Source organism: Sciurus vulgaris (assembly GCF_902686455.1).
Source record: "Sciurus vulgaris genome assembly, chromosome: 9".
Classification (NCBI taxonomy): domain Eukaryota; kingdom Metazoa; phylum Chordata; class Mammalia; order Rodentia; family Sciuridae; genus Sciurus; species Sciurus vulgaris.
Genome location: NC_136469.1, coordinates 18,882,636 through 18,909,111, shown reverse-complemented (window position 1 = coordinate 18,909,111; position 26,476 = coordinate 18,882,636). Strand labels below are relative to the sequence as shown.

Here is a 26,476-nt window from a genome sequence, read left to right as displayed (position 1 = left end):
TTGGAAAGAAGTAAAATTATTACCATTTGAAGATAAATTTTATATCTACAAAATCCTAAAAAACTTTGAAAAAAATATCTGTTGGAACTAATAAAGGAATTCAACAAAGTAGAAAAAAATATAAAGGTCAGTATAGAAGTTGTATCTCTATACACTAACAACAAACAATCAAAAGAAGGAAATTAGGATGCATTATGTACAATCAGAGAAATAAAAAGTTGTGCTCCATTTGTGTACAATGATTCAAAATGCATTCTGTTGTCACGTATAAATAATTAGAACAAATTTTTTAAAAAGGAAATTAAGAAAAGTTCATTTACAGTCATATACAAAGGAATAAAACACTGGGAATTAACCAAGGAAGCAAAAGCCTTATACAAAAAAGTACAAAAACATTTGAGGAAGAAATTAAAGACAGATCAAGCTCATGAATTAAAAGACAATGTCAATACTAGCCAAAGCAATCTATAAATGCAATGCAATCCCTACTGAAATCCCAATGTTTTTTAGCATCCAGAAAACATACACACAAACAACACACACTCAGAGAAATTCACATGGACTATGAAGGAACCCCAAACAGCAAAATAATTTTCAGGGGAGGAGACAAAGTTGAAGGACTCACACTTCATGATTTCAAAACTTACCACAAAACTAAAGTAATCAAAACAGATAAATGGAAGACCAGTTGAGAAATAAGTCCCACCAAATATGCTCAAATCATTTTCAGCAAGGGTGCCAAAACCATTCAACGAGGACAAAGGAGACTGTCAATAAATGGTGCTGAGCTGGGGTTGTGGCTCAGTGGTAGAGCAATCGCCTAGCATGCATGAGGCTCTGGGTTTGATCCTCAGCACCACCTAAAAATAAAATAAAGGTATTGTGTCCACCTACAACTAAAACAAAATATATTTTTTAAATGGTTTGTTTTTAAAAAAAATAAATGGTGCTACGAATCTGGATATTTGCCTGTGAAAGAATGCAACTCATTTCTTACTTAACACCACATATAAAAATTAACTCAAAATGGATCCATGACCTAAATGTAAGACCTAAAACTATAATACTCATAAAAGAAAACAAAGCCAAAACTTCATAACATTGGATTTGGCAATTATTTCTTGGATCTCAGTCCAACAGCACAATCAATAGATTTTTTTTTTCTTGTGATATTGGGGATCAAACCCACAGGAATCCTAACACTGAGTTCCATTCCCCCTTCTTTTAAAGTTTTATTTTGAGATAGGGTCTCAGTAAGTTTTCCACACTAGGCTTTAACTTGAGAGTCTCTTGCCTCACCTTCCTGAGTGGCTGGGATTAAGTTGTTGCTCACTTAGCAATAGACAAACTTGACTGTAAAACTTTTAAAGCTTTGTATATCAAAAGATACTATCATCAGAATAAAAAGGCAATCCAGCAAATGGGAAAAACACATGCAAATCATATTTAATATTTAGAATAAAGAATTCTTAAGTCAAAAGCAAAATGAACCAATGGACAAAAAACTTGAATAGATATCTCCAAAGGTATACAGATGGCCACAAGCACATGAAAAGATGATCGACATTACTGATCATTAGAGAAATGTGAATTAAAACTATGAGCTATGGGGTGGGGGAGAGGGAAAAAATAACAGAATGAATCAAACAATATTGCCCTATGTAAATTTATGATTTTCAATTAAAATTTTTTTAAAAAGGTGTAAAAAAAAAAGAAACTTAACAGGAAAATATTTTCAAGAATAAAAATAATGCTTTCAAGAAAAAAAAAAAAAAAAAAAAAAAAAAAAAAACTATGAGCTAGAACCCATACCTATTAGTAGTATTTTTAAATGGGCTGGGGATATAAATCAGTGGAAGTAGAATGCTTGCCTAGTATGCACAAGGCCTTTGATTTGATACCCTGCACTAAGAAAACATTGGAAAATAACAAGTGTTGGAAAGGATGTAAAGAAATTGGAACCCACCAGGCACAGTGGTGCGTGCTTGTAATCCCAGCAGCTCAGGAGGCTGAGGCAGGAGGATCACGAGTTCAAAGCCAACCTCAGCAAAAGTGAGGCACTAAGCAACTCAGTAAGACCTCATCTCTAAATAAAATACAAAATAGGGCTGGGGTTGTGGACTCCTGGTCAAATGCCCTGAGTTCAATCCTTAGTACCCCCCAAAAAAAAGAAAGAAAAGGAAAGAAAAGAAAAAAACAACAACAAAAAAGAAATTGAAACCATTTTATTGTTTATGAAAATATAAAATGATGGTGTAACAAGACAATATAGCAGTTTCTCGAAATATTAAATAAAGAATCATGTGATTCAAGAATTCCTTTCTGGATATAGACTCAACATAATTGAAAGCAGGGTCTCAAATAGAGACTTACACACATATGTTCATGAGAGCATTACTTAGAATCCCTAAAATATGGAAGCAACCCAAGTTATTCAGGGTTAAAAAGTAAGGAAATTCTTCAATATTCTATGACATGGATGAAACTTGATGTATTATTCTAAATGAAATATGCCAGGCACAAAAAGAATGACAGTGTATGATTTCACTTACATGAGTTACTTAAAGTAGTCAAACTCATAAAGACAAAAAGTATAATGGTGGTTGCCAGCATCCGGGGATTGAGGGAATGAAGACGACTGTTCAATGGGTACAAAGCTTTAATTTTGCAAAAGAAGAGTTCTGAAGATGGATAGTGCTGATAGTTGCACAACAAAAAGTAGGTTTATTTGCTTATTGTTTTTAGATCCTATGTGACCCTACCACTGAAGTTTTATTCTACAGAACTATATGGGAAGATAAGTTTTACAAGATTCCTAATGCTGTAACAAAACCATTAGGTTTAAACTAAGTTGTTGGAGAACTTACTTTACCTTTTATTTTAGGAAAAGAGAAACAGAAAATACTCCATGTAGTATTTGAGTAAATCTTTCATATACAATTATTTAACACAGGTATTGTGAAATGACAGTAATCAGACAAATTTAATTCTACACAACAGAATCACGGCATTAAATAGAGATACAAGTCTATATTCCTTTAATCTGAAACTCTTGTTTGGGGAGTTCTTGAAATTGCAGAATTGTGAAAAGGGTTCCCTGGTATGGACTGAATGCCACAATACTCTATTTGTCCTCCTGCCTGTACCATGGTCATATGTTAGTTCAAAATTAAACAATTGTTTTAAAAATACTACAGCATTACAGTAATTTAAATTTTTAAATATTACTATTGTACTTTTGTAACAATGAAGCAAAACAGCATATAATTAAAACAGACTTGTTCTAATAGATAATGACATCCCATGAGTTAAATTCTGAAACCATACACTTGGGAGACTTTTGCTTCCAAATGTACAGGAATAACTGACACCAGATCAGGTTCTTGTGAAGCATAAAACTGGAAAGTACATACTGTTTTCAGGTGCTGGACAGAAGCCAACACAGGAAAGTGGTCTCAGAAAGAAGGCAAGGTAATTTCCAAGGAAAAAATAAAAAATAACCCTGTTTATACCTAAAGGCATTTTCCAGATTGCAGAATGTGGAGGGAAAACCCAAATAGTTCAGCAGTCTCACTAATGTGAACAGATACCAGAATGAGAAACTGTGGAACAGGTAGAATATATGGAACAGGGTGCCAGATACAACCATTCAGAGATGAAGCTTCAGAAATCTGCACAGCAGCTGGGCATGGTGTGCACACCTGTAATTCCAGAGACTCAGGAGGCTGAGGCAGGAGAATCACAAGTTCAAGGCCAGACTCAGGAATGTGGCAAAGTCCTAAGCAACATAGTGAGACCCTGTCTCAAAAGAAAAATAAAAAGGGCTGGGAATGTGGCTGTGGCACAGTGGTCAAGTAATTCTGGATTCAATTCAAAAGAAAGGAAGGAAGGAGGAAAGGAAGTAAGGGGAGAGAAGATGAATAAATCTGCAGAGCAATCTTTGGTTAAATATTAAGTGGGACATACACAGCAAGAGTCTACTGAAGTCAATTAAAGAACAGCTACCAAGAAGCAAGAACCTAACTACTAGTGCTTATACATGACCAGCAGATTTGTGAGTTCAAACAACCAGTTAAGAGACTTTGATTAAACAGTACGGAATTCAGCAAAAACCTAGAGCCCATTTCCTTACAAGTAAAGCTAATCTAGATCCACCTTTATATTAAAGCTTAAAAGTAAGTCTTGAAAAGCACAAGCTGATGCACAAATTAACCCCCTATGGAAACAAAACTATTAAGAAGACAATAGAATCCACACATTCAATATTCAAGTATGCATCAGATCCAAAATTATGGGGGTGGGAATTACTAGAAACATGTAAGCAGGAAATGGTGACCCACGATCTGTAAGGGTAAGAAATTAATCAATAGAAACAGACTCAGAAATAACTATGAGGGAAGCAGCAAAAACTTTAAAATAAGTTACTATTATGTAATAACATTTAAGGATTTAAAGAAAAACATCAACGATCAGAAAATAAGAATCTCAATAGAAAAATAAAAACTACTAAAAAAATTCTAAAATAGAAAAATATCTAAAATAAAACATTAACCACATAGGATTCAAATGTTAGACACTGTGATGATGTCACTGTGGTGAATATAAAAAATATGGAGCATAAAACCTAAAGTAGTTGGAGTAGAGTTGAAAGGATAATAGAAACTTGTGGCGGTTTCAACCCGGGTTCCAGGGTTATGCCACATGCATCTAAAGATGGTGACTGGCAGAGAGCAAACGGCATCCTGATTATGCCTGGAGACGGCAGGAAGCGTTTACAATTGGCTGCATGATAATCAGTTCAGCCGCCTAGCGTGGACAGATATACTTTACATGTATGCTTGACCTTTAACAGGATTGGATGGACATATCTGGTTACAACTGCTTATGCATAAGACTGCTTATATATTGAGGGTGTTATTTGAATAAAGCGGAAGCTGCTTCATGAACCTCTGAAGTGTTCGTGTCTTTCCGCCCGACCGGTAAGAGAAGCGGCTGCGGAGACGCTTGGAGCAGCCCAGGCTAAGAAGTGGCGGTTTTCTGTAGAAACTATCCAAAATGGAAGCCTAAAAAAAGTAACAGAACAGAATCTCAATGTCTTATGTAATAATATCAAGTAGTCTAATGGTCTAATACATGTGAAATGGGAATACCAGGAGAGAATAAAGACCAAAGAGGAAAAAAATATAAAAAATTCAGGATTGATGAAACTGAACCCTTATAGCCAAGAATCTCAACAAATTCTAAGCAGGATAAACAAAGAAGAACATCAGAGGTACCTCAAAATCCAATTGCCAAAAGTAAAAATAAAAAATTGTAAAAGCAAGGAGGAAATAAAGCCTATTATAAAAGATCAAGTAATTTAACTTAAAAATTAGAAAAATAAGAACAAACTATACACAAAGAAGGCAAACGAAAATAAAGAATAGTCAATGAAATTGAAACAAGAATACAGAGGACACCTGTGAAACTAAAAGCTGGTTCTTTTGAGAGGCACAATAAAAATTAATAAACGTCTAGCCAGTCATAGACATAGTCACAAAAATATATTGCACAGTAGAGTAACTGCAGCCAGTTTTCTAGTCGAAGAATGAAAAGAAGCACCTGAGGGAACCAGTATGATCACAGAAAAACAAAAACTGGAGAAAGCAACCCTCAAAAAGTTGTTTATGAACTTCTAGGTTCTCCCCTAAACTGCGCACCCATGAATCTGACTGATCCTGTTCATAACACCAAAGACTGTGAGAATTGGATTAACAGACATACTGCCCAGGACCAGACTAGCTATGGGGTGATACATATTTGGGACCCAAATATGAGTGCAAAGACTTTTAAAAATGAACTGATACGAGTCACATCTTAGAGGAGTCAGGACCTGCAGCTAAGCAAAATTATCAACATTGTCCAAAGGATTTAAACAGAACTCATCTGAAAAATTGATACTCAAAAAGGAAAAATTTCAACTTCCCTGGGAAAGACAATCAACAGACAGATTCCAAGCAGAGATAAAAGAGACATTTAAGACTTTATATTACTTACTGCGAAAATGCTTTAGGCATCAATAGTGAACACTTTGAAACACTTTTTTTTTTTTGGTGGGGGATGGTCATTGTATGGATTCAACAGAATGGCAATAACAGTAACAATTGTATACTTGGTAGATTATCCAATCTGAACAACAGAAAGAGGAGAAATGAGATATTTTTAAAAAAAATGAATACAGCCTTAAGCATCTGTGTCACAGGAATCCCAATAGGGGACCTAGTAGCTGGCCACTGTGCAGAGCATGAGTTAAAGCACTATGGTAGGATAAGAACAAGAAACCTGAAACTCACAATGTTAAGAAGTAGAACTTAAAATATTGATAATAATTCCATTGATCTTCCTAGAAAAATAATCTCCAATTTCACTAATAAGAATATGAAAGAGGGACTGGGGTTAGTTCAGTGGCAGAGCACTAGCATACTCAAGGCCCTGGGTTCAATTCAGAAAAGAAAAGAAAGGAAAAGAAAAGATTAAGAAAAGAAGTTAAGAGGCCTCCAAAAACAGTTGACTGCTCACATAAACAGCACAGCTGAACAAGCTGTTAGAAGCCCTGAAAAAGCTATGAAAGGTGATATCCTATGAAATAAAGTTCATTATCTTTTCCCAAGTCTTTGTTACCAGAGAAAAACAGTTCCCATAAAGTGCAGATTCTTACATGGCAAATAAAGAAACTTGACTATATCAATAAAACATAATGACACAAGAAATTTAAATAAAATACTATTATGCACTGCATAACAACATTTCAGTCAATAATAGTAGTCCATGAGACCATAATGGAGTTGGTGTCACTGTAGCTGTGATAGTATCCTAGAGCAATGTTATCACTCAAGTGTTTGGGGTGATATTGTGGTAAACAAAGCTACTGTACTGCCAGTCACATGAGTGTAGCACATAAAATTATATACAGTATGTAATACTGTTATTAATTTATGTATTTATTATGCTGTAGTCTTTATCATTATTTTAGAGTATACTTCTGCTAATGAAAAAAAAAAAAAACAAGTTCACCACAAACAGTATGCTGTGTTATGCCAGCAGCAGCCTTGCATTGTGTCTACCACACTTCTTGATTTCATCAAGAGGCCACGTGGAGGGCTGGGGTCGTGGCTCAGTGGTAGAGCACTTGCCTCGAATGTGTGAGGCACTAGGTTCAATCCTCAGCACCAAATAAAAATAAGTAAATAAAAATAAAGGTATTTTTAAAAAGAGGGCAAGTGGAGTGATCAACCTATAGCATTTAGGTTTGTGTGGAGTACACTATGATGTTTGCACAACAATGAACTCATCTAACAACACATTTCTCAGAACATATCCCCATCATTAAGTGATGGATGACTTGTACATGCAATTTAGATTCGGCATTTAGATTACATGGTAATTTTCTTTAATAGTATTAAATATACCTTTCCATTATTTTCCTTCAGCTAATATAAAAAAATAAAATCACATCCCTGAAACATTAAAAGAAATGCAGTATCAAATCAAGGTAAAGAAAAAAATTCAACTTTGCTGAAAGGAAGCCTGGGGTATCTTCAACATAATCAGAGGAGGTAGGAGTCATAGACTGAAAAGAATGAACCAAAAATTGGTAACTGTCAATGTGAGGAAGTAGGTTCATTATATTAATCTATTTTTATGTTTGAAATTGTCCATAAGTAAGAAGTTAGAAAGAAAATAAGTCATGAGGTTGGGGGTATATAGATCAGACAGAGTGTGCTTGTCATGAGAGAGGTCCTGGGTTCCATTCCCAGAAAAAAAAGAAAAAGAAAGAAAGGAAAGGAAGAGAAAACTAGCCTGAGGTATGACAAAATCAAATCAAGAAGCATTTATTAACTCTAGGTCTAGGAACCTGGCTGTCTCTTAGTCGTAGGCCCTGAAGAGGCAGAAAAGTATAGAGACAGCAAACTGCTTAAGAAATCTAGAGCTTGTAGCATTTAACATTTAAATAAATTAAATAGCATCTGAAATTCCTCAGTAAAGATCCTCAGTCATACTACCCACATATCAGGTGTTCAATAACCACATGTGACTAGTAGTGAATGTACTACAAGCCAGATATAGAACATTTCCATCATCACAAAAATTCTAGTGGGCAATACTGTCTAGAGTTTAAATCTTAGCAACTATTTAATAAATAGCTTTATAGCACGGGCCTAACATATTAGAGTCTCAATTGTGTTACCTGTAAAACGTGGACATTAACAACCTCGAATGGTTTGGTTGAGATTTAAATGCAAATGTACATCAAGAACCTGAGTAAGCACTCAATGAAAATGTTTAAATAAAGCGCTAAGATATCAGTTACAGCTTATAACTTTCGACCCAGTTTCAATGATTACACAGAAAGCTGAAAGTAGAAAATAATTAAAACAGTGCAGGAGAACAAAAGCTGATAGTAAAATTCTATATCTCAAAATTAAAGCAGCTGCATTTGTCACTAATATATGCATTTGTGTATGATAGAACATACACCCAAGACGTCATGCATTTCACTATGGATAAATGATACTTCAATTTTTAAAAAATGTTTTTTGAAAACAAGACTGAAAAATTACCGTTAGTCCCTTTCCTAAAATTCTTTTAGTTGGGAGTTTCTGTTTATAGATAGTGTTCTATTTTTGATATCTTATGATTTATGGCAAACTACCACAACCATGGGAGAAAAATTCTAAGGATGACATCTTTCCTTCTAGCTTTACACTATATTTTAAAATGTTTGTTTATTCCAACAATGTAAAACTGAAATAAGACTCACCAATGTAATGTTTAACAAATCAAGGCTTTTTTAAAACATTCCTTAAACTAAAGGAATCTTAAATGTCATCTGGTGTAAGTGATCACACAGCTCATGTTGGTGCCAACTATTTAACTACCAAAATGGTTTTAGATAAATGGACCCAAATTCCATCAACTTTTAAGTTGATAATTGATTCCAACTCTATAAAAGTTCAGTTTGCTGTTTTCCCTCTCTAAGCTAAACATCTTTTTCCTTCAGTTGTTCCTTATATGAAAGTTTTAAGTCCCTCTGATACTCAGATGAGTCTGAGGTTAATATAATATTGTTCCCGTATTTCTGTATTAAAAAAAAAAAAAAAAAAAGACTTGGATGCATTATCATCAATGTGACCAAAATACCTGAAAAGAACAACTCAGGGGCTGGGGATGTGGCTCAGTGGTAGAGCGCTTGCCTAGCATGTGTAAGGCACTGGGTTCAATTCTCAGTACCACATTAAAAAAATAAATAAATAAAATAAAATAAAATTATCATGTCCATCTACAACTAAAAAATAAAAACAACAACTCAGACAAGGAAAAGTTTATTTTGGGCTCACAGTTTCAGAAGTTCAGTCACAGTGGGCCAACTCCAGAGATGAGGAAGAGCTTGATGGCAGAAGTGCCTGAGGGGATAAGTGTGTGGTAAAGGAGCACTGCTCCATTGCTGGCAGCCAGGAAGCAGAGAAAGGGGAAGGAGGTGCAAGGAAAATGAACCCTCCAAGGCAGCACCCAGAGGCCCACCTCCTCCAGCCATGCCCCACCTGCCCACAGTTACCACCAAGTTAGTCCATTCAAACTTGGATGGACTGATTAGGTTATGGCTCTCATAATTCAAATGTCTCACCTCTGCATATTCCTGTATTAACACAGGAGATTTTGGGACACATCATATCCAAACGATAGCCTTGGAGGACTGAAATAAGTTGTGACATTTTTATTTTTCAAAAAAAAAAAAAAAAAAAAAAAAAACATTTTAAAAAATCTGTCATCAATATTTCACAAAACAAAGAATATCTTAATATTAAAAATAACAAATACAGAATCTCAGAATGAAATAGACAAGAAAGGTCTGTCAAAATTTGACACCAATATTTCTGTGGAGTGGCCATTACAGAGTCATTCACTGGTATGTATTTCTGGATATTCTGGACCAAGAAGTGAAAATTATAGATATATAATTTTATATATAGATACTCAGTTCTGTTAACATCAGAACTGATGTAATAATCTGCTTTCAGAATACTATACTCCTGTTAATATAAATTATAAAATGTGCAGCTTTTATTGTCTCTTTTTTTTCAATATTAAATTATGGTCATTTGAAAAACAAAAATTGAAAGGGAATTTAGGATTTCTGTTTATGAGCAGACTTCTCCAAAACTCAAGTATATTCATATGATTCAGTTAGCTATGAAACAGAACTTCATAATTCTTTCTTTCTTTTTTGGGGGGAGAGCGGGCAGGGGGTATACCGGGGATTGAACTCAGGGGCACTCAACCACTGAGTCACATCCCCAGCCCTATTTTGTATTTTATTTAGAGACAGGGTCTCACTGAGTTACTTAGAACTTCACTTTTGCTGAAGCTGGCTTTGAACTCGTGATACTCCTGCCTCAGCCTCTGGAGCTGCTGGGATTACAGGCATGTGACATGGAAAGCCCTTCATAATTATTTCAATGATAAATTCTCCCAAAGGAAACTAGAGAAAATGAAATGGCTATCGGGACACAGAAAGAGAAATATATACACAATAATTCAATTATATAAGACCTTAATTACAAATTATTTTAAAGCAAGTGTTATTTTCAAGCAAAACACATAAAAATAAAGATGAAGTTCCTATAGAATAATGACCACTTCCTAATTTCTAAACACTTCATAAATCATCATAAATACAATACAGGTTAATAAAAAGCAAATAAAACAACCTGCAGCTCATCCCACAACATAAAATGAAACAATTAAAAATTCCAATTCACACGTAAGTGCATAAATATCAACCGTCCAGAAAGCAATAGAGCAGGATCACAGAGGTGACTAAATACTATATACATAATGTTACCTAAAATTCACCCTCAGAAGAGGGCCCTATCTCTGAGGAATTATTACAGCAGATCTGATACATGAAAGAGCAATGGCACTGGGGAATCAAAAAGCACAGCTTCTGGGAGGATCTTAGAAGGAAGAGGTGGATGATGAAGGGAAGAAGTGCCTGGAAGACAAAGGCCCCACCAAAGCAAGGAGCAATAGCTGAGAAGTTTATTGAAAAAGCTGAATTCTAAGGGCCACGTGCAGTGCGATGGAGCATGCCTATAATCCCAGCAACTCTGGAGACTAAGGCAGGAGGATTTTGAGTTCAAAGCCAGCCTCAGCAACTTAGTGAAGCCCTAAGCAACTCAGAGAGACCCTGTCTCAAAATAAAACACAAAAAGGGCTGGAGATGTGGATTGGTGGTTAAAGCACCTCTGGGTTCAATTCTGGTATCAAAAAAAAAAAAAAAAGAAAGAAAGAAAGAAAGAAAAAGTAAAAAATTTGTTAGCTTATTTCCATAAAAAGCAAAAAACCTGAACTACAAATTCAAAAACCTGAACTACAACAGAGGAAAGATGTAATATAATACTTCACCACAAATTGCAAGTAATTAAATAACAAATGCAGACATAAAAACAAAGTCCCAAATCAGGAACTCAAAACAGACTGTACAAACAGGAATAAGTGAAACATGAACATGCTGAATTTAAATGAACTTACTAGATGCCTTCAGATATGGTAAGATAGAAAATGGGAATGTTATCAAATAAATGAAAAATAGAGGTGAAAAGAATCACAGAATAACACATAGAAGAGGTGAAGAAGATTCTACAAAGAACACTGAAGAATGAAACAAGAGAACCATTACTATAAGGAAGCTATAATTCAAGAAATTTCTTGAATTAAATGAAAACATCAATCTATATTGTAAAATCACAAATCAGAGAATTTATTCTCTATAGCAGACACAGAGACATATCCTCATCAAGAACTCAGTTTAGATAAAGAAAAAACCCTTGGATCCCTAAGAAGATAGACCAAGTCCCCCACAAAGGAAATAAAATCACATTGGCATGAGCAACATAAGTGAAAAAACAGCAGGGCAATATATTCAAGATGGGATGTAACTCAAGAATTTTATAACTAGTTAAGCTATCGTTCAAATATCAAGGATTGGGGCTGGGGCTGGGGCTGAGACTGGGGCTCAGTGGCAGAGCGCTTGCCTAGCATGTGTGAGGCACTGGGTTGAATCCTGAGCACCACATATAAATCAAACAAAATAAAGGCATCCTGTCCATCTACAACTACAAAAAAATTTTTTTAAATAAATACCAAGGGTATAGAAAAGTTTAAATGTGTAAGAATTTAAAAAATATTTCCACAAGCATTCCTGAGATAATAACCCTTATTCAACAAAGAAACCACTAGGAAAACTTCAACAAAAGGTCTATTGGTAAACATCAAGTATATTTAATTATAGAACTAAATCTAAAACAAAGATGTTGGGGTGTTTACAGTATGTAAAATGAAAGACTTTCTCTGGGCATTGTGGTGCCCATCTGGAATTGCAGCGACTCAGGAGACGAGGCAGTAGGATCACAAGTTCAAAGTCAGTCTCAGCAACTTAGACTCTGTCTTGAAATTAAAAAAATACAGTGCCCGGCATGATGGCGCACGCCTATAATCCCAGCAACTCTGGAGGCTGAGGTAGGAGGATCTCAAGTTCAAAGCCAGCCTCAGCAACTTATCCAGGCCCTAATCAACTCAGTGAAACCCTGTATCTAAATAAAATACAGAAAAGGGCTGGGGATGTGGCTCAGTGGTTAAGTGCCCCTGGGTTCAATCCCTGGTTAAAAAAAAAAAAAAAAAGTGGATGTAGCTCAACGATAGAGTGACCTGGGTTCAATCCCCAGTACCAAAATAAATAAATAAATCTCTCAATCTCTCATCAAGTAAGACTTACTTGTGTGACTTACTTCAAAGTCAGAAGAGACATGAAAAAAGAGAAGGTAGAATAAGATCATTCATTGCCCCGACACATAACTGGGCACTGGGGCATAGGCCTGGATTCCAGCAACTCAGGGGTTTGAGGCAGGTGCGTCACCAAGTTTTGAGGCCAATCTCAGCAAATTTAGCAAGACCCTGCTTAAAATAAAAAGGACTTGCCTCGCAAGCACAAGGCCCTGAGTTCAATCCCCAGTACCACAAAAAAAAAAAAAGGACTGGAGATGTCACTCAGAAGTAAAGTGCCCCTGGGTTAAATTCCTAGCACTATAAAAAAAATTTTTTTAAAGAAACTGACAAACCAAAAGCAAAAGCCTAAATAAGAAAAAGGACTAAGATAATTTTTAAGGAATAAATATAAAGTTAACCAACAAAAATATAGGCTAAGGTGTAGCTCAACAGTAGAGTATGTGAGGCCCTGAGTTTAATACCCAGGGGTTGGGGAGAAATACATATTTCTTTCATATCAATAACAAAAGTAGAGCAAATAAAAAATATCAGATAATAAGATATACAGTTAAATATAAGATCAATTCACTGAAAAAGTTGAAGCTCACAATAACACACTATACATCTCATTACTTTAAAAAAGTATTGTTTTTCTTTTTCCCTCAGATTTGCCAACTGGTCTTAAAGAGAGTAAATGACAACCAAGTGCAGTGGCATACACCTATAAACCCAGCAACTTGGGAAACTGAGTCAGGAAGATGGAAAGTTAGAGAGCAATCCAGGCAACTTAGCAAGACCCTATCTAAAAATTTAAAATATAAAAAGGGCTGGGGATGTAGTTGAGTGGCAGAGAACCCCCAGGCTCAACCCCCAGTACTATCTTAAAAAAATAAAATAAAATAATAATAATAATAACAACAACAACTGATAAAACAAGCAGAATCAGACTCTAAATTTATTGCTATTCCTACACCAGGCTTCCTCCAGTAAGTATCAAAACTGATTCAAAACACAAATTAAATAAATGTGTAATATTTTATTTCCTTGGTTTTTAAAACATTAGTCCCCCCACAAAAATATTTACAGTGAAATAGCTTGTATCAAAAGCTTTTCTAACAAAGGAAACTCTGGAAGAAGCTTAAGTCACCCTGGATATCCTTCAGTGGCAGTAGTAAACAATATAACCCCAACACAGATACTATGTACAAAAAGACCAGGGGCTCTAGCTTAGTTAATAACCATACTGAGAGAAGAGTTACCCAAAAACAGGCAAGGTGATCTTTACAATACTAAGGTAATGAACAGTAAATTCTGCAATAATGCTTGTTTTCAAAACACACATGGGCTCCAACATGATTTTAGGGGCCACTCTTTAAATTTCATGCTTTCTTCTACAGGACCTCACAGGCCAATCCTAGGTGAAAATAGAAAACAGTATCCAGCGGAAACAAGTCCTGTAAGCAGGCATAGCACACAGACACATCAAACACTTACCAGCTACCTCAGTTCACCTTCTGTGTTTTCAGCCACCTGAAGCCACACCCACCCACCCACCTCTAATGTTACCACTAGTCAGATTTCAAATAATCCTTCCACCACTTCTCAACAATTCACAAACTGCAACCCTTCAGACCCCACTTATACAAGCAAGTTTTAGGTGTTTTGAAGTGAAAGTGCAACATTCACACAGTAGTATTAATGCATTTGTTAACCATTAACGTGTAAAACTATGCGACCATTTTTACTGTTATTTTTTAATGTCACTAATATTTTTGAATGCTATGCCCTACTCCATTTTCCCATTTTATTCATGATTATTGAATATTTTAGTCATGATTTTGCAAAATATAGTGACTTTTAGATACCTATGTCAAAAAAAAAATTGAACCTATGTCCTGATACAGCAGAACTGTATATATAACAATTTGAAATATCCTTTTAACATTGCAGTCCTAAGCAATGCCTATACTTTCTATAATTCCCTTAAAGGAGTATCACAAGGTTTATATCAGCTAACATATACAAAGTCAAGCATAAAATCTGCCTCAAAATATCCAATAAGATACTAGTTTTCCATTCTTAAAGATTTTTTATTCAGTCTACAAGCACTGATAATCAAACATGATCTTGTAATATCCAATAAGATCTCCCTGAAAAATATTATCATTTTAAGTATAAAAAATTATCATGGAGGGCTGGGGATATAGCTCAGTTGGTACAGTGTCTGCCTCGCAAGCACAAGGTCCTTGGTTCAATCCCCGGCACCACAAAAAAATTATCATGGAAAGGAAAAAAAATTGCTTTTAACTGAATTAGCATCCGTGTGAAAGTAGACAACCATGCCTAAAGTTAGGCTTTTTTCTCTTAGGTTTATAATTTTAAAAGCAAATTTTCATTTCTCCTTTAATGCAATCAGAGAAAACCTCAAATAAGATTATAGTTTCTCCAGGAGATCTTAGAGAAATTTCAACTTCTCTCAACTAAAATTTGTTCATACTATACTAACCAAAGAAAATCTCAGTGGAGTAGAATATATTAAAAAACATTGGCCTCTCCAATCAATTATTTCTACGTGGAAATTTTTATGTACTTTAAAAACAAAAAAAAAAAATGTTCTCTTATTATTATCTTTTTCCCCCAGAACTGGAGACAGAACCCTGGGCCTCATATATACTAGGCAAGGGCTCTACCACTATACTACAGCCGCAACCTTTTTGGGTTTGTTTGTTTTTCCCCCTGAGACAGGGTCTCACTAAATTGCCTAGGCTGGCCTAAAACTTGCAATCCTCCTGTCTCAGCCTTCAGAGTAGCTGGGATTACAGGTGTGCACCATGGTGCCCTGCTTATCAAATTAAAAACTTAAGGAATTATTTTAATATCATAGTGAAGAGAGAGCAATACAATTTAAGTACTACCTAGGAGGGAAAAAAACACAAGCAACAAGTTAAAATTAGTATTTTTTAAATTTACAACTTAAATCCAAGTTTGTACAGCATGTAGGACAAAAGAACTTAAATGTTTAAGCATATAGCTGACATTCAAGGGAAATTCCCAAAAGTCAAAAATGCCACCACAGCATCCAACACCCTAGTGTTTACATAAAACTATCACTCATCACTTTTTAAGACTCTTCTTCACTTGTGCTTCCCAACATAAGAAATGACAAATGACATTCTTTTAGAACCATTTTTCACTCAGAATCTAAATTTTTCTCTTTTCATCAGAGATAGCCCATAAATAGAAAGCAAAGTTGTACATAGACATGAACACTGAGGATAGGCTCACTGATGAATTAAGCAACTTGCTTTCTTTTCCACACTGAATTCCCAACACACCCTGCCAAATTCTAAGAAATCAACTTAAATTTACTGGGAAACACTTATAACACAACCCTAACCTACAAAATTTTCTCTATTGCATAGCCCTGTTTCATAGTATCACATACAATGGTCCTCAATCCTAACTGTGTAAGAATCAGCTACACAGCTTTAGAAGCAAGTGACTGAAGCCAGGCACAGTGGCACATGCCTGTAATCCCAGCGGCTCAGGAGGCTGAGGCAGGAGGATCATGAGTTCAGAGCCAGCCTCAACAACAGCGAGGCACTAAACAACTCAGAGAGACCCTGTCTCTAAATAAAATACGAAATAGGCCTGGGGATGTGGCTCAGTGGCTGAGTGCCCCTGAGTTCAATTCCCAGTACCAAAACAAAACACAACAAAAAAAAAGAAGCAAGAACCAACTAGAGATTCTAAGTCAGCAGGCTCCTCACAACAAACCTACCTAATGTCCTGATACCATGTTTTTCTCCAATGTTAAAACAACCAAAAAAATAGTAAGATTTTCCTCTTATTCTGTTTTTCTGAGAGAAAGGCTATTTACACAAACCAGCACCATGATTCATTCATAAATGAAACCTTCAAGATCTTATCAGATAATATAGGTTCTGTTGCATATCCTACAATTACCTCAAATAATAATGTAGTGTAAAATGCCAAGGGACAGCTTAACTCCATTCTCCAAAAATATTTATACAAGCACAATCCAAAAAACTTTCTCTAGCCCTATAATTATTATTTCAACATGTCATGCAACAATAATAACATTCACTATATTTATCTATTAATATTTATTAATATTTGCTATATTTACATTTACTATAGAACACTTAAACAAATTTGAGTATAGCAATTAGTAAAACAAAGTTCCTATCCTCATAAAATCCACACTTGAATTGTGAAAGCTATGTGATAAATATAGAAGCAAATATACGTCAAGTGGTGATAAACATATTGGAGAAAAATAAAGCAGGGATAAAAGAAATAAGGGAGTACTCCTGGTCAAAGAAGACCTCTAAATAACACTTAGAGGACACCTGAGCACAGACCTAAAAGAAATAGGAGAAACGAGCCATGCAGTTAGCTAGGGAAGAAAATTCAAACAAAATCCTTTGCATATGATTTTTTATATGACCTGGCCTTTTATGTCCAAAAATGCTTCTGTGAACAAAGAAGATATATTTGAATCAGTGCTCTGTCAGACTGCATTGGCAGAGGCAGATATATTAAAGGAAATGAGAACACACACTAGGAGAAAGATCCATTCCGTTAAAGTGGGTTGGTCAGTAGCCCTCCAGACCTCCCTTCTTCCCTCCCTCCCTCCCTCCCTCAGGGCGCTAGGCATGCCTCTCAGGAAACTGTCCCTTAGCCAGTGCTCCAATGCAATAGTTGGGATGACCCAGGAGGACTATAAGGCTTTGACATGCCTATAGAATGAACATTAAAGTCAGTTCCCTATTAAGTTATCATCTGCTTTCCTGAGAATATAGCATTCTCTATTACTACTGAAAACTAAACTGTACTCATTCATTAAACACCTTAATTCCCCCCAAATAATCTGCCAAATAAGATATTTTTAACCTGCTCTCTTGAATCATTTTTTTTTAAAGTTTCAGGATTTCTAACACCATACACATTTTAAACATAAATTCTTTGTTAATTTAAATTTTTAAAAATATATTTATTGTTCACTCATACTACACCTCATTCCAGAAAGGATTTAGAGCAAAAGTGCCAAAGTAAAGAAATAAACAAAAGAGTAAATTTACCACATTATCCAAAGGTTGTTACCCCTCACTATATTTTTACAGGCTTCTTAAAAAATTTTGATTACAAGCACACACCTATAATTCCAGAGACTCAGAGAGTCGAGGCAAGAGGATTACAAGTTTGAGGTCAGCACCGGCCATTTAGTGAGATGATGCCTCAAAATAAAAAACAAAAGGACTGGGGATGTAGCTCAGTAGTAAAGCGCCCTGGATATTGATCCCCAGTACCATCACTAAAAAAAAAAAAAAAAAAAAAAAAAAAAAAAAAAAAGTAATTTTTAAAAAATAACAAAGTGGTTGTTTTAAATAACAGAGTATATTTACATTATAACAAAATTACGTTTAGCTTCCTCCTATTTTTTTCATTTTCTAAATTGTCTTTAGTTTTTTAATTGACACAATGATTATATGTAGTTATGGAAAAACAGGTATATTCATAACCTCACAGATTTATCATTTCTTCATGCTGGGAAGATTCAAAATCCTCTACTAGTTACTCTGAAACACACAATTAATTATGCCAACCACGGTTACCCTATTGTGCTGTAGAACACTAGAAGTTACTCCTCTCCAACTGGACCCCTGTATCCATTAACCAACATCTTTCCATCCCTCCTTCCACTCTGGAAAACTTTAAAGCACACTTTTATTCTATTTTCTGGCTGGGTGTGTGGCTCAGTGGTAGGGCACTTTGCCTAGCATGCACTAGGCCCTGGGTTCAATCTCCAATAGGACAGAAAGAAAAAACAAAAAAAATTATTCTAGGTTAAACTTTTGGTTACTAAGTATAGAAGGAACTTCACAGCAGGTAAAACATTGTTTCCATTTTTGTTTTTTCCTTGTTATATTCTAAACACAGGAAATAACAACCAAAAGTCTTTGGAAACCAATTTCAAAGTAACTATCTATATTCACTTGCAAAACTAGAATTCTATGACACAGAAATCTAATTTAAATCAACCTACCCAAGTCTGATCCCCAGTTTCACTCACATGCACAAAGTTAAATAAATAAATCAGTTAAACTTTCATGGGCACATGGAAACCTACTTGTTAACAATTCCTAATATGAATTTTTTTCAGCAACAAAAACTTACCTGTCTACAACTATAAAAACAGCCCTTTTTCCAAAAATCATATGAAATAATTTACAATGCGTGCAAACCTAACAACTACAACTCCTTTGTCTAAAAAAGAACCCTTCCCTCCTTTTACACTGCTACCCAAAACATCTAAACACTAAGACAAGTATAAAAGTGCCCTGGGGGAAAAAAAAAAAACCCAAAAGTCCGTTTCCTGACTCTAAAAGTAGCTGTTAACCTTAATCTCAATCTGTTTGCTTAATAAAAATGCCCATCTTAAAGAGTATTGAGAATAGCCAGGTACAGTAGTGCACACCTGTAATCTCAAAGAATAGGGAGGGTGAGGCAGGAATATCACAAATTCAAGGTAAGCGTGAACAGCACAGCAAGACCCTGTCTCAAAAACAAGAAAACTTCTGGCAAACACAATTCTTTAAACAAAATCTTACACAATATATATCATATTAAATTAACAAATTATGGATAAGAAACATTATGCAGATATTTTGACTAACTTGTATCAAAGCTTACTCAGAAGTAGAATAAACTGAAAAATCAGAGGGGCCAAATGTGCAACAGAATTTAATTTTAGATATCAACTAAACTAAATCAAGCTAGGCAAATCCACTGCAGAAACTGAAATTTTGCAAAATGATGTATAATCCAGGTTCCTGGTTGAAAAATTAAGGCCAAAACATTTTCATTATTTTTAAATTGAAGCTTCACATTTTTAGAAAGCATAAACTAACTTCATTTCCTACTTAAGTTTACAAACAAATATAGTGCAACAAATAAAGACTGCAAAAACTGAATGCTGCTGGACACCATGGTGCAAGCCTGTAACCCCAGTGGCTCCAGAGGCTGAGGCAGGAGGATCTTGAGTTCAAAGCCAGTCTCAACAACAGCGAGGCTCTAAGCAATTCAGTAAGACACTGTCTCTAAATAAAATACAAACTAGGGCTGGGGATGTGGATCAGTGGTTCAGTGCCCCTTAGTTCAATCCCTGGTATCCTAAATAAATAAACAGATAAATAAATAAAATGAATGCTGCCAGAATGATTTAACAGTTACCAACTTACTAACATTTGATTTAACCATTCGAGTACGTCCACCTTTATCATACAAGGAAAGGAAAAAAAGCTTAAAATAAAGAGCTAACACTGAGCAAGCAGAAGTAATCTGGAAAAAAATACTATCCTTCTGATTAATATTTTCTTCATTCCTAATATAAAAGAAGGATAAGGACATTATTTCTCTTTACTATTTCACGATTTTCACATTTCTTTTGCATATACTTTGTCACAGTAAATCACTGAGCACTGTGATTTTAACAATGAAATTAAAGATTTGCCCACTATCACTACAACTGAAGAAAAACTGTCTGAAATGCCTAAGAATTGCTGGACAGGAGCCAGATGTAATGGCGCACACCTGTAATTCCAGAGACTCAGGAGGGTGAGGCAGGAGGATTCCAAGTTCAAGACCAGCCTCAGCAACCTAGCAAGGCCTTAAGCAACTTAGTGAGACCCTGTCTCAAAATAAAAAATAAAAAAGGGTTGGGGATGTAGTTCAATGATAAAGTGCCCCTGGGTTAAATCCCCAGTACAAAAAAAAAAAAAAAAAAAAAAAAGAAAGAAATTGCAGGGCTGGGAATACAGCTCAGTGGTACAGTGCTTCCCTAGAATGCATGAGGCCCTGTGCTCAATCTGCAGTATTGGTAGGTAGAGGGGAGAACTGCTATTACATGTACGGTTAAACAAACTGGTAAATCCATATAATGGAATACTACTTAGCAATAAAAGGGACAAACTACTGATACGAGCAACAACTTAGATGAATTCCAAAGGAATTCTGCAGCATAAAAAGGACAAATCCCAAAAAATTATATACTATATGATTTCTTTATAGTAAACATTCTTGAAATGACAAAAATAATACAAGTAGCGAACAGATTAGCAGTGGTTACTAGAGGTTGGGGGCAGAAGGGATGGGAAGGAGATGAGTGGATATAGTTCTAAAAAAAAGGACATCAGGGGATCCTTGGTGTTGATGAAACTGTTCTATACCTTGACTGTGAAGGCAGAATCTCCACATGTAATAGCACTGCATAGAACTAAATACACATGCATAAATGAGTACAAGAAAAACTGGGGAAATCTAAGACTGATAGATTGTAATGATTATGAACTATAAGTTTTGCAAGGCATTAGTGTTAGGGAAAGGGAAAAAGTATTAAAAAAAAAAAAAGAAAGGGGGATGTTAAGATAAATTAGAATAAAACTGTGTTCAAACCTATACCTACATATCAATTAGTCTCTTTAAAAGGTTTTTTAAAGATTTAAAAAATAAAGGCAGGGCGTGTAGCTCAGTGGGAGAGGACCTGCTTAGAAAACCACAAGCCATGAGTTCAATCCCCAGCCCGATATATATATTACATTCTGAACAATGACACTTACGCTTCAATTACTTTGCTTTTTTTTTTTTCCTATCATGGAGTGAACCCAGAGGTGCTTAACCACTGAGACACACCCCCAGTCCTTTTTTGTATTTTATTTAGAGACAGGGTCTCACTGAGTTGCTTAGGGCCTCAATAAGTTGCTGAGGCCAGCTTCTAAATTTGAGATCCTCCTGTATCAGCCTCACTGAGATTACAGAACTGTCCAACCATTCCGGGTTTCCAATTAGTCTTAAAAACAAAATGCTAAAATGGATCTCAGGGTAACTGAGAGTTATGTGGAACTGGATAAAATTTTCTAATGTTTTAAACGTGAACTGAAATCTGACATGGATTATTCTGAAAAAAAAAAAAAAATCAAAGTTAGTTTGGCGTGAATGATTATTTCTAGGAAAACTGGAATCTCTGAGTCTCAAACTGAAATAATTATAATTGCAAGAGAAAGGATGAATGCTTCCACACACACCCTCCAAAATTTAAGACTTAAGTGTGGCAAGTTCAGCTAATTCTTTCATAAAGTAATGTTTGCAAGAAAGGGACAACCCACACACTAAATGCCAAACAAAAAATGTGATACAATGTATTAATCATAGCTCCAAGGCTACAGGGGCATATTTTACAATGTAAACAGTCCCTACAAATATCAAAGCATTTAATTTTTAAAAAGGGCAATCTGCACACATTTGAAATGTAGAGAATGAACTTGAGCCAGCATCAACAAGATCCAATTTAAAAGTTCTTGTGTTTCCTCTTCTGTTAAGTTTTTGCATTAGTGTCAATGCATTCAGGGAGTTAAGAAAGTCTGTCTAGAACGTCTCAACTAAAAGACTCAACTTTTCACTTCCTACCAGACCGCCCCCTCGCAATGGGCCCCACCTCCTGAGGAGGGTGATGGGGTGGGGCTGTTTCCCGCTAGGAAACCGAGAAATAAATGCCTCTTCCCTACTCCAGAAAGAAGGGAACCGGAGAGGACGTGAGAAGCTCCAAACTCAGATATGCAACCAACTATAAGGAGGTAGTAGACTGCAAAGCTTTCTTCCCTCCACTGAACTCCCGCCTCCTTTTCCTCCTCCCAGGTCATTCAATGACCCCGGGCCGGGCGGGGACAGGTGAATCCCAGGAGGGGAGAAAGAGGGAGGGACTGCCGATGGGGAGAGAACCGCGTTCAGGCAATGAATGAGTCGTGCCGCATCCGCACCACCTGTTCCTTCCAAGGGTGCCACCTTGGCCTGCCGGCAATATTCCTGCACCAACCCGGCCGCTACTACAGCCCGCGCTGCCCGCTTCCCTGCCAGAGGCCAGGCCTCTCCCCTCTTCGCTCGGGAAGGGTGAAAACCAACAGTCTAGAAGCCGGGAGGTCGGGGCCTAGTCCGGAACCAGGGCCTCGGAAGCGCGGGGACGGGAGAGGGAAGCCTGTGGTCCCCGGCGCGCGGGCCGAAGTGGGAGCCACAGGGAGGGGACGGAGGAGTGCATTCGGCCTCGCGAGTACTACGAAGGCGGGGTCCCGGGCGGGGGTGGTTGGGCGCCCGCCGGCCCGAGGCTCGGGCTGACAGGCCCGGCTGCCGGCTAAATCCTCCCCGCTGGCTGCCCGGAGCCTCACACTTACCAAGATCCGCTTGAAAAGCGCGTTCTCCTTGGGCGGGAGGCTCACGGCCGGCATCGTTCCGGCTCCTCCCGAGGCTCCCGCCACCACCCGGCTCGGTCAGTCTGTTTGTCCGACCGCCTCCGATGCCTAGCCACTTCGGCCCCGAATACCCCGATCCGCCGCCACCACCAGGCTTCGGGTGTCGCCGAGTCGCCCTTCCCGGACACCTCCTCCTCCTCGTTGTCTTTTTTCCTTTCTCACTTAACGCTGCCGCCGCCTCCCTCCCCCCACGGGTCTCCGTCGGCGGTTCACGTGGTAACTGAACAGACCGACAGAGGCAGCCAAAATGGCGGACGCGGAGGGCTTTCCCACCCGGGTCACGCCTCCTAGCACGCAGGCGCGGTGACCTTCCGTCCCACCCTCGCCGTCCCGGAGCTTGCCGGGAACCCGGAGGCTGGCCGGCCTGCGGAGGTGGAGAGGGTCTGGGCGGGCCTGGAGCGTCCTTCGCGTGAGCCGCGCCTGGGAGGCGCCCGGGGGAGGGACGAGATCGCGGCCAGCGATGCTTCCGACCGCCTTGTCGAAAATCGCCTTTCTGCTCCTTCTTGCTAGACTGGCTTTCATGCATTGAGTAGCCTCTCCCACACCGTGTGGTCACGGTTTGAGCCTGAAATGCAGGTGCAGGTGTTCAAGAAGCGCTCTGGGTCATGACCGCAGCTTCAAATTAGGGAGCAGAGGCGGAGGGGAAAATGCAAAGGCTACAAGGCTTCACCGCAGTGGGGACTTGTGAACAGACCTGGAGAGGAAAGGGTTTAATCGAGTGTGAAAAGCGTGAAGGACCTATTAATTGGGCCTGGCTGCGATGTAGGTGAATATTTCTTAAGATGAGCCTGAAGAGGTCTTTACCCAGACCTGAAGTGACCTACTTGTACTTGGCCAAAAGAGCTCCGCAGCCCGAGTGTATGATTTATTTCATTGTTGAGGCCAAACAATGCAAGGTTGAGGGATGGATTGTATGAGTCACCTTGCTGTAGTGGAGGGGTTCAGGGTCTGACCCTCGTGGAATTGGCTTGGAGCTAGTGTTTAATAAGGTGACTGTTGAGTTACCCATCACCACAGGTCATAAAACCTTAGACACAAGAGTATCGTGCAAGGATATTAGAGGCAACTGCTCCAGTGGGCAATGTCAGTCTAGATATGAATAGGACCCCTTCCGCATGTCGTTAACAAAAAAAAAAAAAAAAAAAAAACTTTTTTAAGTGGCATTCCACTGATGCTCTAAAAATTTTTAAGTCATAAGAGCTTTTTTGCCCTTGATTATCTCTCCAGATCCTGAATTCGATTTCTAGCGTTCTTTGCATCATGAATCATTAAACAAGATGTGCAGTGGGTTTGCTCTTTTAAATTTGTTTACACAGATACTTCATAGTTTTCAAATTGTTCTTTTTTACCCTTCTCTGAAAAGTTTGAGTTGAATAAGATATTTCCCAGTGGAAAAATCTTGAGGCTAAAATGTAGGTGTTCTGCTGTGTCGTTTGCCCTCTATTCACTTGGGTCATAAATAAGATTTTAGCAGTTAAATTCTGGAATTTCCTTGAATTCGCTAATCTCTTCAAAAGTTTGAGGAATTCTATCTACAGGAATTTGTGTTTCAGTTTGAAAAGTGGCCAGATTTTTAAGTTTTATTGTTTTTGTTTTTTGTTTTGACACAGAATTAAATCTAGGGGCACTTTACAATTACCACTGAGCTACATTCTCAGTTATTTTTATTTTTTTATTTTGAGACAGGGTCTCACTAAATTGCCAAGGTAGGCCTCTGACTTGCAATCCTCTTGATTCAGCCTCCCAGATTACTGGAATTGGAGGTTTGCACACCATGCCCTGCTTAACCTTAACTTTTTAAAATAGTATATATAAAATTAAGTACAGACTTAAAACTCATAAAAAAACAATTGTTATTTCGTAAATATCTGCAAAAGTCACTCCTTCCAGAAGCCTTTCAACAATCTGAACTATTAAAAAATAATAAAATTAGCTGGGTGCAGTGGTGCACGCCTATAATCCCAGCAGCTTTGGAAGCTGAGACAGTAGTATCACAGGTTCAAGCAAACCTCAGCAACTTAGCAAGGCCCTAAGCAATTTAGAGAGACAAAAGTCAATTCAGAATGGATCAAAGACCTCAGAATTAGACCAGAAACTATGCAATTCCTAAAAGAAACTATACAGTCAACACTCCAGCTTATAGGCATAGGTAATGACTTTCTCAATAGAAGTCCTAAAGCTCAGGAAATAGTGCCAAGAGTTAATAAATGGTAATCCCAGCGACTGGGGAGGCTGAGGCAGGAGGATCATGAGTTCAAAAGCCAGTCTCAGCAAAAATGAGGCACTAAGCAACTCAGTGAGACCCTGTTTCTAAGTAAAAATACAAAATAGGGCTGGGGATGTGGCTTAGTGGTTGAGGGCCCCTGAGTTCAATCTTTGGTACCCCCCCCCAAAAAATAGAAAAATTGTCTTTTTTGTTTTTTTTTTTTTTTTAAGTCACTAACTTGAGTTTCCAAATCTCTGGCCTCATTTTCAAAAATCCCTACAATATTATTTGCTATGGGTTTTTAAAATTTTTCCTTTACATAATATTCTCTTTCCCTTCAGGGGAAGCATATTTCTTGTCTTTGCCACAGTGATTTCTACCAGAAACTGAATACATACTTAAGTAAGGCAACAATAATAGCTTGGCAAATGTTCTTTTTGGCTGGTAACAAATAGTTTTTGTTGTTACTGCTTTGTTTTGTTGGTACTAGGGATTGAACCCAGGGACCCTTAACCCCTGAGCCACATCCCAGCCCTTTTTTCTACTTTTATTTAGACACAGGGTCTTCCTAAGTTGTTTAGGGCCTAGCTAAGTTGCTGAGGCTGGTTTTGAACTTTCCATTCTCCTGCCTCAGCCTCCCAAGCCACTGGGATTACAGGGATGCGCCACCAAACCCAGATTAAATAGCTTTCCCTCCTCCCCTCAGTCCTGGAGTCCTGGAGATTGAACCCAGGGGCTTGTGCATGCTAGGTAAGTGCCCTAATGCTGAGTCTTCTTGTTTCTTTTCTTTTTTCTTTCTTTTTTTTTTTTTTTTTTTTAATCCTCTGAGACAGGATCTCCAAGTTGCCCAAGCTGGCCTTGAACCTGCCATTCTGCCTCAGACTCCCAAGTAGCTGAGATTTGAGATTACAGGAACACACTACCAGGCCCAACATAAATAGCAGTTTTTAAGGTTCAGTGAATACTAGTCTGATTTCAAGTTAAAATGCACCTATAAATCATAGCCATCTGATCACACAGTGACTTGATAACCTGAACTCAACAATAAAATATGTACTCTGATCACCACGATTTGACAAATAGAGATTTCATTTGAGTTATGCTGTGAATGACTGCCGCTTCCAAGTTTTCGTAAACAAGG

General features: G+C 37.4%; 1 protein-coding gene across 1 annotated transcript in view; it reads right to left on the bottom strand.

The window, feature by feature from the left end:
• Positions 1 to 23,340, bottom strand: part of NAA15 (N-alpha-acetyltransferase 15, NatA auxiliary subunit) — a 77,289-nt gene extending 53,949 nt beyond the window's left edge. Inside the window, exon 1 of the mRNA XM_079154823.1 lies at positions 23,052 to 23,340. Coding sequence (XP_079010949.1) covers positions 23,052 to 23,105 — 54 coding nt within the window. The 5' untranslated portion in view covers positions 23,106 to 23,340. The remainder of the gene's footprint in view (positions 1 to 23,051) is intronic.
• Between the last annotated feature and the right edge of the window lie 3,136 nt (positions 23,341 to 26,476).